This window comes from Rattus rattus, chromosome 2 (assembly GCF_011064425.1).
Source record: "Rattus rattus isolate New Zealand chromosome 2, Rrattus_CSIRO_v1, whole genome shotgun sequence".
Taxonomy (NCBI): Eukaryota; Metazoa; Chordata; class Mammalia; order Rodentia; family Muridae; genus Rattus; species Rattus rattus.
In genome coordinates, this window is record NC_046155.1 from 13,324,118 (window position 1) to 13,337,774 (window position 13,657).

General features: G+C 37.1%; 1 protein-coding gene across 1 annotated transcript; it reads right to left on the reverse strand.

Moving 5' to 3' along the window:
• Positions 1-10,741: 10,741 nt before the first annotated feature.
• LOC116893707 (olfactory receptor 5B3-like) lies at positions 10,742-11,674 on the reverse strand. The gene has a single exon (XM_032895424.1). The coding sequence runs from the start codon at positions 11,672-11,674 to the stop codon at positions 10,742-10,744; it is 933 nt and encodes a 310-aa protein (XP_032751315.1).
• Between the last annotated feature and the right edge of the window lie 1,983 nt (positions 11,675-13,657).

Sequence of the window (13,657 nt, forward strand, 5' to 3'; positions counted from 1 at the left end):
TTTACATAATAGAATATGACTCAGCTATTAAAAGTGATAACATCATAAATTCTGTAGGCAAAAGAATGGAACAAAAAAAATATCATGCTGAGTGAGGTAACTCAGACCCAAAAGGACAGGTATGGTACGGACTCACTAATAATTGGATATTATGCCCAAAAATACAGAATACCCAGGATACAATCCACAGAATTAAAAAATGTTAACATTCAGTAAGGATTATTCAATCCCACTTGGGAGGCCGAAGAAACAATCATGAGAGGCAGAGGTAGGGAGTCAGTTATGTTGCCGGTAGGGGAGACAGAAATGAAACCATGATAGCCAGCAGAATAAATGTAAATATGCATATTTGTAGTGTGGGAAGTTAAAGGACACTCGGGAAAGTACCAGAGACCTGGGAGGTGACAGACTCTCAGGACTAAAATGGAAGGAACTTAAATGATATGATCAACATTGGAGAGAGCTGGAACTCGAAGAGTCCACCTCAGCTAGAAAGATAGGGCAACAAGTGGAGGGATGGGTTCACCATCCCTTAATTAAAATTTCTGATCCAGAATTGTTCTTGTCTAAAAGAGTTGCAGGAATAAAAATGGAGAACAGGTTAAGGGAAGGATGGTCCAGTGAATGGTCCAATTGCAATCCATCTCTAATAGAGGCTCAAAGGCCTCACACTATTACTGATATCTACAGCGTGCTTACAGGCAGGAACTTAGCCTGGTTGTCCTCCAAGAAGGTCAACAAGTAACTGCTTGTGATACGTGCTGATATTTATATCCAACCATTTGGCTGAAGTTGGTGATTCCTGTAGTTGAATTAGAGAAAGGGTGGAAGAAGCTGAGGAGGAGGACAACCCCATAGGAAGAACAGTAGTCTCAACTAACTCAAATCCATGAGATCTTTCAGAAACTGAACCACCAACCAGACAGAATACAACCACTGTCAAGAGGTCCCTGACACATACACAGCAGAGGACTGCCTGATGCATCTCCATGTGAGAAGATGCACCTAACCCAGGAAATATCTCTGACTCTTTCCATCTGAACAAAACCTACCTGCACTGATAACATAGCTCTTCTATGTTCAGTTTCATAGAGCTCACTTCTGCAAGAAAACACAAAGAACATGTGTCTTGTCAGAGGCTTATGGGAAATCTGAAGAGCCTTTCTGAGGAAAAAAATGGTGTTTTCCTTCAATCCCCATCACCTTTTCACTTTTTGAAATTATTTTTAATTGTTTTATACAGTCCAATCTTTATCCCCTAGCAGGTCTGCCCTGTGACAGTTCCTGACCACATTTCTCCTTCCCCATCTTCAAGAGGATGTCCCCACCCTTCACCAACTGGGCCTCCCCATACCCTGGGGCTTCCAGGGTTAGTTGTGTTTTCTCTCACTACAATAGCTCTACTGCAAGACCTAGCTATACCACTCCTGGGTATATACCCACAGATGTCCCAGTATACAACAGAAATACTTGCTTATCCATGCTTATAACAGTATTTATTCATAAGAGGCATAAATAAAAACAATCCTGTAGGCTTAGCTTTTTCAAAATCTACTTTAACAAGCCATGTCAATATGTTTGATCCTATATCCCACTTTCTCTTCTATTAAATTCAATATATCTGGTTTTATATTGTGGTTCTTCATCCACTTGGACTTGACCTTTATACAAGGTAATAAATATGGAACAATGTTAATTCTTCTACATGCAGACCACCAGTTAGACCAGGACCATTTGTTGAAGATTCTTTCTTTTTGCCACTGAATAGTTGTGGCTTCTTTGTCCAAATCAAATGTCTATAGAAATATGAAACTGGTCTATTTCATTAATAGATTAGTTCTATTTCATTAATCTACCTGTTTGTCCTTGTACCAATAACAAGCAGTTTTTATCACTATTGCTCTGTAGTACATAACACCAGGGATGGTAATTCTCCCATAAGTTTTTATTTTTGCACATTGTTTTTACGGTTCTGGGTTTTTTATTTCCTCTTTCCGTGTCTGTGTAGAATTGTGTTGGAATTGTGAAAAAGGATTGCATTTATAGATTGCTTTTGGTAAGATGCTCACTTTTACTATGTTAATGTGAGATCTTTCCATCTTCTGAGTTATTCTTCAATTCCTTTCTTTAGGGACTTGAAGTTCTTGTCATATAGATCTTTTGCTCATTTGCTTAACAACCAACATTGGTTGGGCTGTGACCCCTGGCAAATATGTAGCAAAGGACTGTCTTTTATGGCCTCAGTGGAAGAGAATGAACCTAATCCAGTAGAAACTTTATGCTTCACAGAAGGAGGATGCTGTAAAGTGAGTTAAGGTGGATGTGTAAGTGAATACCCTCTCAGAAGCAAAAGAAAGGGGACTTGGAGTGAATAACTGTGAAAGGGGAGATTGGGAACAGAGCAATATTTGGAATGTGAATAAATAAAATAAATTAACTTTAAAAAGTTGTAAAAAGAGTTCTCAAATGCATTGAACCCCATTTTAATTCAAGGGAAGTAGAGAAAGAATGGTAAATAGGACAAGTGGATGTGAACCTGTATAGAAGTAGTTATTTGCAGTGATTACCAACAGTCCGGTTCTGTAGTGTCAAGACACCTCTCAGTTCAAAATTGTCACCAAACACAAATCAGAAATGGTGGCCCATCCACCAGAAATTACCAGGCATCTACTTCATCAGCATTTGTTTTGTGGAGCAAGCAGACCAGTCAGAATGCCAGGATTTCTCTGCTGTACCTCTCTCAATGATAATGAAGATCAGCAAAGTTGTAAGACTAACAAAGTGTTGCATAGCTAGCTATACAAGCAGACCACCAGTATCTATTGAGTGAATATTATACTCTCTCCAAACATTACAAGTCTTCTCGCTGTTTGTGCCTCAGCAAAACATGTGAGTCTGTTTCAGCAAAACATTACATGAGTCTTCATCATATGACACAAACAGAAAATTTCAGTTCACAACTTAGAGTACCTCAACTGAAACATAGATAAAGAAAATATGGTATTTCTACAAAATGGAGGACCATTCACCTATCAAAAGCAAGAGACATCATAAATTTTGCAGGCAAATGGATAGAACTTGAAAATATCATCCTAAGTGAGGTAATCCAGAACCAGAAAAAGACAAATAGTACACACTCACTTATATGTGGATATTATCAATATTGCAGAATACCATGCTAAATCCACAGACCCAAAAAAACTGGGAAAGAAGGAGGTCCCAAGAGAGGATGGAGTCAGAAGAGGAAACTGTACAGTAATTGGAGGTGGATGAAGAGAGAAATCAGGTTCAGAAAGTAAGGAGGTAGTCATCAGGTGTGGGTATATATGACGGGACTATGAGGAAAAATAGAAAATAAGATTTGGGGGGCTGGGATGAAAGGGGATATAGGAAGACAATGGTGGTGACTCTAGCTGAGATTTCCACCAAAGGAATATGTAGATTCTAAAGTGTTCATGTCATGTAGTCAGAAAGAACTTCCAGAGAAAGAAGAGGACATCAATCCACCCTCAAACCGTTCTACACAAAATTTGTCTTGACTGCTGTATGGAATCAGTAATAAACAGTAGAGGAAAGATTTAGGTAACAACCATCCAATGACTGCCACAACTTGAAGGCCATCCCATGTGAGAAAGGCATTCCATGAAACTATTAATGATACTCTGCGAGGCTTGCAGACAGCAACTTCTCCTAGAAGACAGGCTTCATCCAGCAGTAGATGGAAGCAAATGCAGAGACACAGAGTCAAACATCACGGAGAGCCCTAGCAGTCTCAGGGAAGAGTAGACGATAGATGTGAGCAAGTTAGAAGGGTCAAGAATTGGTACAAGCATACCCACAGTATCAACTAACCTTGGATCCTGGGACCTCACATAACTAGGATCACTGACCAGGAAACATACAAGAGCTAGAACTAGAGCTCCTGTACATGTGTAGCAAACATGGTCTTCAAGTGGGACCCCTGACAATTGGAACAAGGACACTCTCGGACTGTTCCCTGTCACTGGACCCTCTTCCCCCTACCTGTACTGCATGGTTGGGCATAAATAAGAAAGAACGTGGCTCTTTCATATGAATGTCACAGAGTGGTGTAGTATCCAAGGGTACTCCTCTTCTTTCAGAAGAACAGGAAAGGTACAATTAGGCAATGGATTGGTAAAAGTTCAGACTGTTATTTGAAGAGGGATGTGAACTGTGATCTAGATGCAAAATAAATAAAAAACATCCCTCATCAATCATGTTTCTTACCTGTCTTCCCTTCATTCACTCCATGCTTTTTTCTTTACATCCAGTTACCCATATGATCTTCATTTCTGAATGTTTTTGAAGACCTGTACTTCATCTTTCTCACATACAAGAGACTTTTCTATTTTGTCAAAGGCTTTTTCAGCATCTAATGAGATGATCACTTGTTCTCTTTTCTTTGAGTTTCTTTATACAGTGAATTACTTTGATGGACTTTTGTATTTTGAACCATCCCTGCATCCTTGGCAAAATAAAAAACCCCTTCATGCTAAAAGTATTGTAGAGATCAGAAATTTAAGGTACACATTTAAATATAATAAAAGAAATATAGAGCAAGCCAATAGCAACATTAAACTAGATGGAGAGAAACTTGAAGCAGTCCCACTAAAATCAGGGACAAGACAAGGCTGCTACTCTCCCTCTATCTATTAAATAGAGTACTTGAAGTTCTAACCAGAGTAATTAGGTGACAAAAGGAGATAAAATGAATACAAACTCCAAAGGAGGAAGTCAAGATATCACTATTTGTGGATGATATGATAGTGACCCCAAAAATCAACCAGGGGACAGCTACAGATGGTAACAACTTCAACAAAGTGGCTGGATACAAAATTAACTCAAACAAATATGTAGCTGTTTTCTACTGAAAAGATAAACAGGCTGAGAAAGAAATTAGGTAAACAACACCATTTTAAAATTTCACAAATAATGTGAAATCAGTGTGATGCTAGTCAAGCAAGTGAAAGATCTGTATGGCAAGAACTTCAAGACTTGGAAGAAATAAAATGAAGACTTTAGATATTGGAAAGGTCTCCCATGTGGATGCATCAGGAGGATTAACATAAGAAAATAGCTATCTTACCAAAAGAAATCTACAGATTCAGTTCAATCCCCACCAAATTTCCAACTCAATTCTTCAGAGATAGAAAGAGCAATTCTCAAATGTATCTGGAATAACAAAAAGGAATATATCAAAAACCATTAACAACAATAAAAAAATTTCTGGGGAAATCACCATGCCTGACCTCAAGCTATATTACCAAAGATTAGTGATAAAAATCACGTGGTAGTAGTACAAAGACAGGTGGTAGATCAATGAGATAGAATTGAACACCCAGAAATGAACCAATACACCTTCGGTCACTTGATCTTTTACAAAGGAGTCAAAACCATCTGTGGAAGAGAGATAGCCTTTTCAATAAATGGAGAAGGTTCAACTGGCAGTAAGTATGTTGAAGAATGCAAATTGACTCATTCTTATCTCCTTGTACAAAGCTCAAGTCCAAGTTGATCAAAAACCTCCACATAAAACCAGGTATGATGAATCTATTAGAAGAGAAGGTGGGAAAGAACCTTATACACTTTGGTATAGGAAAACATTCTGAACTAAACAGAACAACAATGACTTATGCTCTAAAACTGGGAATTGACAATGGTACCTCATAAAATTAAAAAGCTTTCATCAAGTGAAAGACTGTCAATAGGACGAAACATTAATACACAGAATTGGAAAAGATCTTTATCAACCATATATCTGATAGAGGGCTAACATCCAAAGAATTCATGTAGTTAGACTCCAGAAAATGAAATACCCCTATTAAAAATGGGGTACAGAACTAGACATAGTATTCTCAACTGAGAAATCTTGAATGGCTGAGGAGTATTTAAGAAATGTTCAACATCCCTAGTTAACAGGGAAGTGCAAATAAAAATAACCCTGACATTCCACCTCATACCAATCAGAATGGCTAAGATAAAAAACTCACATGAAAGCAGCTGCTAGCAAAGATGGGGAGAAAGGTAACACTCCTCCATTGCTGATGGGATTGTAAGCTCATACAACCACTCTGGAAATCAGTTTGGTGATTCTTCAGCAAATTGGAAATAGTTCTACCCGAGGACTCAGCTATACCACTCCTCGGTATATACCCAAAAACTGGCCCAACATAAAACAAGGGCACAGGCTCCACAATGTTTATAGCAGCCTAATTTTTAATAGCCAGAAGCTGGAAAGAAGCCAGATGTCCCATAAGAGAAGTATGAATACAGAAAATATGGTACATTTACACAATGGGGTATTACATAGCTATTAAAAACAATGACTTCATGATGTGTGCAGCAAATGATTGGAACTTGAAAATATCATCCTGAGTGAGGTAATCCAGTCACAAAGGAACATACATGGTATGCACTCACTAATAAGTCGATATTAGTCTAAAACTCAGAATAACAAAGAAACAATGCACAGACAATATGAAGCTCAGGTAGAAGGAAGAGCAAAATGTGGTTGCTTCAGTCCTTCTTAGAAGGGAGAACAAAATACTCATAGGAGGAAATACAGGAACAAAGAGTGGATCAGGGACTGAAGAAAAGGTCATCCAGAGACTGACCCACCCAGGGATCCATCTCATATGCAGCCACCAAACCCAGTAACTATTATCGATGCCAAGAAGTGCTTGCTGACAGGAACCACATATGGGCATTTACTGAGAGGTTCTTCCAGAATCCTACTGACACAAGAAAGGATGCTTGCAGCTAACCAAGGACTGAGCATGGGGACCCCAATGAGGAGGAGTTAGAGAAATGACTGAAGGAGCTGACGTGTTTTGCAACCCCATAGGAAGGACAATAATATCAAACAACCAGGGACTAAACCACAAGCCAATGAGTGCACATAGAAGAAATGGCTCCAGCCACATATGTAGCACAGGATGGGATTATCTGGCATCAATAGGAGAAGAAGCTCTTGGTCCTTGGAAGTCTTGGTTCTCCAGTGTAGGTGAATTCATGACATTGATGTGAAAATGGGTGAGTGGGAGTGGGGTCATCTTTATGGAAGTAGAGAAAGGGGGAAATGGAGATAATATTTCAATTATAAATACATAAAGTATCCAATAAAAATAAAATATATAGTCTACGAAAATATCTTAAGAAATGTAAATATAAGTTAGAATGGTCTGAGTATGTATAAACTTAGTTATAAAAATCTGGAAAAACAAGTTATAAATGTCTAAGGAAATATTGTAAGGTCTGTATATATGGAAGCTTAAGTAAGTTGTGAGGGCCTGAAAAACTGACTTAAAGTATGAGTCTAAGAAAATGAGTCTAGGAAAAATCTGTTCCAGATATACCCTTGACTGTACTCATCTTTTGGATTTCCAAACTTTTACTAAGTTTCAAAGACTTCAATCTATAGTCATTCCTAGAATATACGTTTTTATATGAATAACAAACTATAATCTCTATTTATAAATGTAAATAATAATTTCTAAGCTCTGGGATGCCAACTTAAAGCCAACAGGTCAAATAAACTGTAAATAAGTACTCTGGTCAGTGAACATATGAAATTTCCTACCTGTTTACTGTTGAGAGTGGGATCACTCTCCTTGTCCCTAGTACTCTCCTCAAGTCCCTGGTCCTCTCCCCTGTTCCATGATCTTGGAATTCCCCTTGCCCAGCTACGAGAACCATGACCATAATGTTTAAAATGTACACCAAAGATAAAATTATTTTCCTCTAACCACCTTTTTTATTGGATATTTTAAAATTTAAATTTCAAATGTTATCCCCTTTCCCAAGTTCCAATTCATAAACCCCCTATTCAATTTCCCAACATTCTTCTTCCATGAGGGTGTTCCCGGTTCGCAACCTCAACTCCTTCCCGACCTGATATTAGCCTACACAGGGGGTCTGGTTTGGCGGAACCAGGGACTTCACCTCCCATTGTTAACCAACAAGGCCATCCTCTGCTCTATATATAGCTGGAGCCATGGGTCTGTCCATGTGTCCCTGGGAGCTCTGGTTGGTTAGTATTGTTCTGATGGGGTTGCAAGTCTCTTCAACTCTTCCAAACCTTTCACTACCTACTCCAATGGGGACCCCATTCTCTGTTCAATAGTTGGCTGCTAGCATTCACCTCTGTATTTATCATGCTCTATCTGAGCCTCTCAGGAGACAGCTATATCAGGCTCCTTTCATTATGCACTTCTTGGTATCAGCAATATTGTCTGGATTTGGTGGCTGTTTGTTTATATGCTGCATCCCCAGGTGGTGCAGGGTCTGAATTGTCATGCCTTCAGTCTCTGCTCCAAACTGTCTTCACATCTTCTCGCGTGAATATTTTTGATCCCTCTTTTAAGAAGAATTGGTGTATCTGCATTTTGGTTGTTCTTCATGTGGTCTGTGGATGGTATTTGGGGTTACTTGAGCTTTGGTGCTCATATCCACTTATCAGTGAGTGCATACAATGTGTGGGGTTTTTTTTTGTGGTTGGGTTACCTCACTCAGAATGATATTTTCTAGTTCCATCCATTTGCCTATGAATTTCATGTGCTCATTGTTTTTGATAGCTGAGTAGTACTCCATTGTGAAGACATACCACATTTTCTGTATCCATTCCTCTGTTGAAGAACATCTGGGTTCTTTCCAACTATGGGCTATTATAAATACAACTACTATGAACACAGTGTATCTGTTTCAATTTGCATTTCCCTACATAAGTGCTTCTCATCTATTTGATATTCCTCACCTGAGAATTCTTTCTTTAGCTCTGTACTCCATTTTAAATAGTGATATTTGATCTCTGGAGTCTAACTTCCTGAATTTTATATGTATATTGAATATTAGCCCTCTATCAGATATAGCATTTCCCCTATCTGTGGGTTGTGATTTTGTCCTAATCACAGTGTCCTTTGCCTTATAGAAGCCTTACAATTTTATGAGGTCCCATTTGCCGATTCTTGATCTTAGACCATAAGCCAATGGTGTTCTGGGCATAAGCCCAGTGCATATGTGTTCGAGGCCAATAAATATCTCCTGTAACCTTAATTTTATCTTCTGTCCCTAGTCTGTTTATCCCAGCAGATTTCTAAAAAACTATAGATTGCTCTACCAACTTACCTGTCCCAGATTTTTCCTGACAATCTTCATCCTAGACGGCTGCAAAGGAACTAGCCCCAAATGATCCAGCTTCACAAACTGTTACAATGTAATGTGCCTGTCCCAAGTCAAAGTTGTTAGCTTGATATAACAGGAAAATGAGGACTAAGGGCCCAAACATTAAGAGCAACCTGAGACAAGGGAAAACAGGAAGCCCTTGGCCATCTAGAATTCCTTCAACATATATAGAACATATTCATGTCAGGTCACAGAGTAACACTTAAAATTGTTCCACATCCAGGTTTCTTCTAAATGGCAGAGAATGCATGAAAAACACCTGCTATATACAAGCTTGGAGAAGATGGTATTATATAAATTACCTATCAAATGGGACAGAGATTAGAATGGCCTAGACTTTGATGGGCCCTTTCCTTATCTAATTAACTGACTCTCACTCCTAAGAACATATTGCAAATAGTAATAAAATGTTTGTCTTTCTAACCATCTGTACTTGATATAGGCCCAGTGAAGCAGGCTCAGTTCCATGGATTCTAAGCATCTTTTACCTGTACATGTTCTCATTCTGAAGGCTCACAATTCCATTTCCTGTTCACCATTGCAAACAGCCTGGCTTTCTCTTTTGCTTGTCTCCTTTACCATCCCCTAGGCATCTGCTAGTATTCACAACTTGCATGACATGCTGTTTATCTCTCATAAAATAATAAAATTATATTCAAGATATTTCATAAGACCACAAAAATGACTTCCAGCAAGGAATGATGTCTCTCTGTCTCTCTCTCAGACACACACATACACAGTCTCTCTCTCTCTCTCTCTCTCTCTCTCTCTCTCTCTCTCTCTCTCTCTCTCTCTCTTTATAGGACATCCTTTGAATCCCAGTGTGGAGCTCAGAAACTCCAGTTCAGATAATATCCTTCTAATTTTATTTCACAGAACTGAAAAATGTAATCTTATAACATCTCCTTTTAGTAAGTACAGTTTGTCTTCATAATAAGAATATATTTAAAATTACCTGATTTCAGTACATAAACGAGATTGAATCGCTGTGATCTAATCATTCATAACAATCATACAAAACCCCAGCATTCTTTTAAGAGCTGTACTATAATGTTTTATTACAAATGTAATATGTGACCCCTTAGGATCTTGTATTAGAAAAAGTAAGTTCTATGATATATCACGAAACAATCAATGCAGTAATTAAAATGGCATTAAAACAAGATGAGACTTGTCAGAAAATGTGAGCATAGCCAATATTCATGAAGATTCGTTGGAATTGTCCATTAACATCAAATACATACATAAATGATTATGCTTCATTGTGAAAATACTTTTCTATATTTTACTGATATTAAGATGAAATTTAATGAATCATTCACTAAAACAATTCATAGATATTCACAGTGTAATTGCCAAGAAAACCTAACAAACAAATCTCAGAACTATGATTCTAATACAATATTTTTCTATATAGTAAATTTAGAGAAATATGAGAACCAATTATGGACTTTAACTGCATAATTGTATATATAATTGCATATATATATATATATATATCATGTTTCATCCTACAACATTAAAAGCAAAATACTTCAGACTATTTTGCTACCTGCAACATTTTTGTGAATGCATTCTTAACCTCCTTGTTCCTCAGGCCATAGACCAGAGGGTTCAGCATAGGGATGATCATGGTGTAGAATACAGATGCAATTTTGTCTGTGTCCATGGAATGACTGGAGCTGGGCTGCAAGTACATGAATATGATTGTCCCATAGAAAATGGATACTGCAGTGAAATGTGAGGCACAAGTAGATATAGCTTTTCGATATCCAGCACTTGATTTCATTTTAAAGATTGTGATAAAAATGAATGTGTAGGATATCCAGATAACAGAGATAGCAACAAAGATATTGAAGCTCACTACATAAACAAGAACCAGCTCACTGACATGTCTATCAGAACAAGAGAGAATCATGACTGCTGGAACATCACAGAAGAAATGATGGACTATATTGGACGCACAGAAAGAAAGATTGAAAGTGTCTCCAATGTGGATGGAGGCATTCAGGAAACCACAAGCATAGGAAACTATAGAAAGACTTATACATACACTGGTAGTCATGGTAGAAGAATAATGTAGTGGCTTACAAACTGCTGCATAGCGATCATAAGCCATTGAGGCCAGCAGGTAATTTTCCACAGTAGCAAAGCCTGCAAAAAAGAACATCTGAGCAGCACAATCATTGTAGGAAATGACCTTGTCTTCAATTAAGAGCCCAATCATGACTGTGGGTGTGACTGCTGAGGAGTAGCAAAAATCAACCAAGGATAGATTACATAGAAAAAAGTACATGGGTGTGTGGAGACGAGAGTCCAGTACAATCAGCAGGGTCATCCCCAGATTTCCCATCAGGGTGATAGTGTAGATGAAGAGAAATATCATGAAGAGGGGAAGCTGTAGGCCTGGGTCATCAGTGAGTCCAATCAGGAGGAAGTGTGTCACTTCTGTCCTGTTGTCCAACAGTGTCATCTTTAAACCATTATAATGTTCACAACCATTGAAAATGAGAAGCATGATGATAAAGAACTTGAATCAAAATAGAAAACCATAAATGTGTACATGTGACTTGATTTAGCAAAATTCTGTAATTAGCAATTTTCTAGACTAGTTATTTCCCTAAATCAATAAGATTTAGTATAAGATGTAGTAATCTTATAGAGGGTTAAATATACTAGAATTTAAAGGTTATCAATAGATTGCCTACAGGATTTTAATATTTATAGTTCACAGTATTGAGAGTATTTAACAATTTGATAAAAGTGATATATAGATGATTTCCCAATTCACTTATGAACTCAGCAAAAGCTCACATTTGTAGATAGCAACTTGATATGTTCATTCCAAGTATTGTTACAATGATAGTAGTATTTGGTGATTATTACTTTCATATAAATTATGAAGTACAAAAGTGGAATCATTAATTCATATTACTCATGTATAAAATATCACAGTTTGCCTTGGACCCATGACAATATGTGACACACACTGATTTCCAAATATCAGAAGTCACACTGAAGTGTAATTATATTGAAAATAGCTTAAGATACAATTACATGTTCACCCTGATAAAAGCTCAGCATTATTGGAGTTATAGAGTTATCTTTTTAATTCTTATTATGTGTTCTTGGCACAATATTTTGTCCTGGGACATAGAGCCATTGAATGTAGTGATGCCTGAACTTGTTTTTATGGCTTGGCATTAAGCATACTTTTCACATTTTAATCTATATTTTATTACATGCCAAATTTTTAGCATATGTTTTCAGGAACTCTGGGCTGTCTCACTCAAACTCTGAATGCCTCCTCCTCTTCCTGCATACAACTATCTGTGGAACACCACTTTGAACATGCCAACTTTATTGTACTTAACTAAAAATCAAAAGGCATTCTCAATCACTGTGCTCCATCTCTCTGCTACCAGCAGGTGTTGTATTTGGTGCATTCCTGTACTTGTATTTCTCTCAAACACCAGTATAATTATCCTCATGCTTCCTTCTGAGGTTACCTCTAAAGCATTTCATTAGTGAAAATAGAAGCAGAAGAAAGGATTAATGCATCAATACACAAATAGGGTATTATTAGGGTATTATTTTTGTTGTTTAAGCACTGAAGAAACTTAGTCTTTAAAAATTTATCAGACCTTCTAAATTTTATATTTATTTTGAAATAATATTCAAGGTATTTTAAGCCTTGTACTTCATAAAAATCAATCTATTTCAAAATATGTAAACGTAATGATCATCTTTGTGATTGTAGGGAAACTGTTAAAATGTATATAAGATTAGCATAAAACTTACATAATTTTTTTGAAATTTAAAATGGTTCATCTTTTTCTCCTAGCTTTCTGTATGTTTCTTCATTATAAATAATAGATGTACAAATAGGAAATAGATAAAAAAAAATCACAGTGACTCAGAATGTTGTACCTTTTAGTCAATGCATATTATGTAAGAGAATATGTGAACTCTCAAAATGGAACTTTTTGTATTCATAACATAAACTCCCTCTAGATATTGTTTTAAGACTCTCTTTCTGTGATCCTTCTCAGATTTAACACAACTCACAGTGGGTGTTTTTACCCACCTCCTTTTCCATGATCTACAAGCCTCACTGCCAATGATTATATATATACACACACATACATATCCAATTCTTTGTAATAAAATGTGACATGATGAGGTCACTTACAGAATGCTGGCTTTGCATTTCTTTCTCAGGTAATGAAATTTCCATTCATTTTCTCTGAGATTTAGAAAAACAGTAGAAAGGGCAGACATCTGTATTGACTTCTGAACTTCTATTAATCTATTAATTCTTTCTCCTTAAAGTGAGGGCCACATACTGGCCTTAATTACAAAACAAAAATGAGAAGACGGCATATGTCATATAATTTATTTCTTATGACTTAAAGAGAAGACATATCTATATGTCACCAATTGACATTCTCTCAAT

Excerpts from the sequence above, each read along its gene's own strand:
- LOC116893707 (XM_032895424.1), bottom strand. The coding sequence starts at position 11,674 with ATGACACTGTTGGACAACAGGACAGAAGTGACACACTTCCTCCTGATT.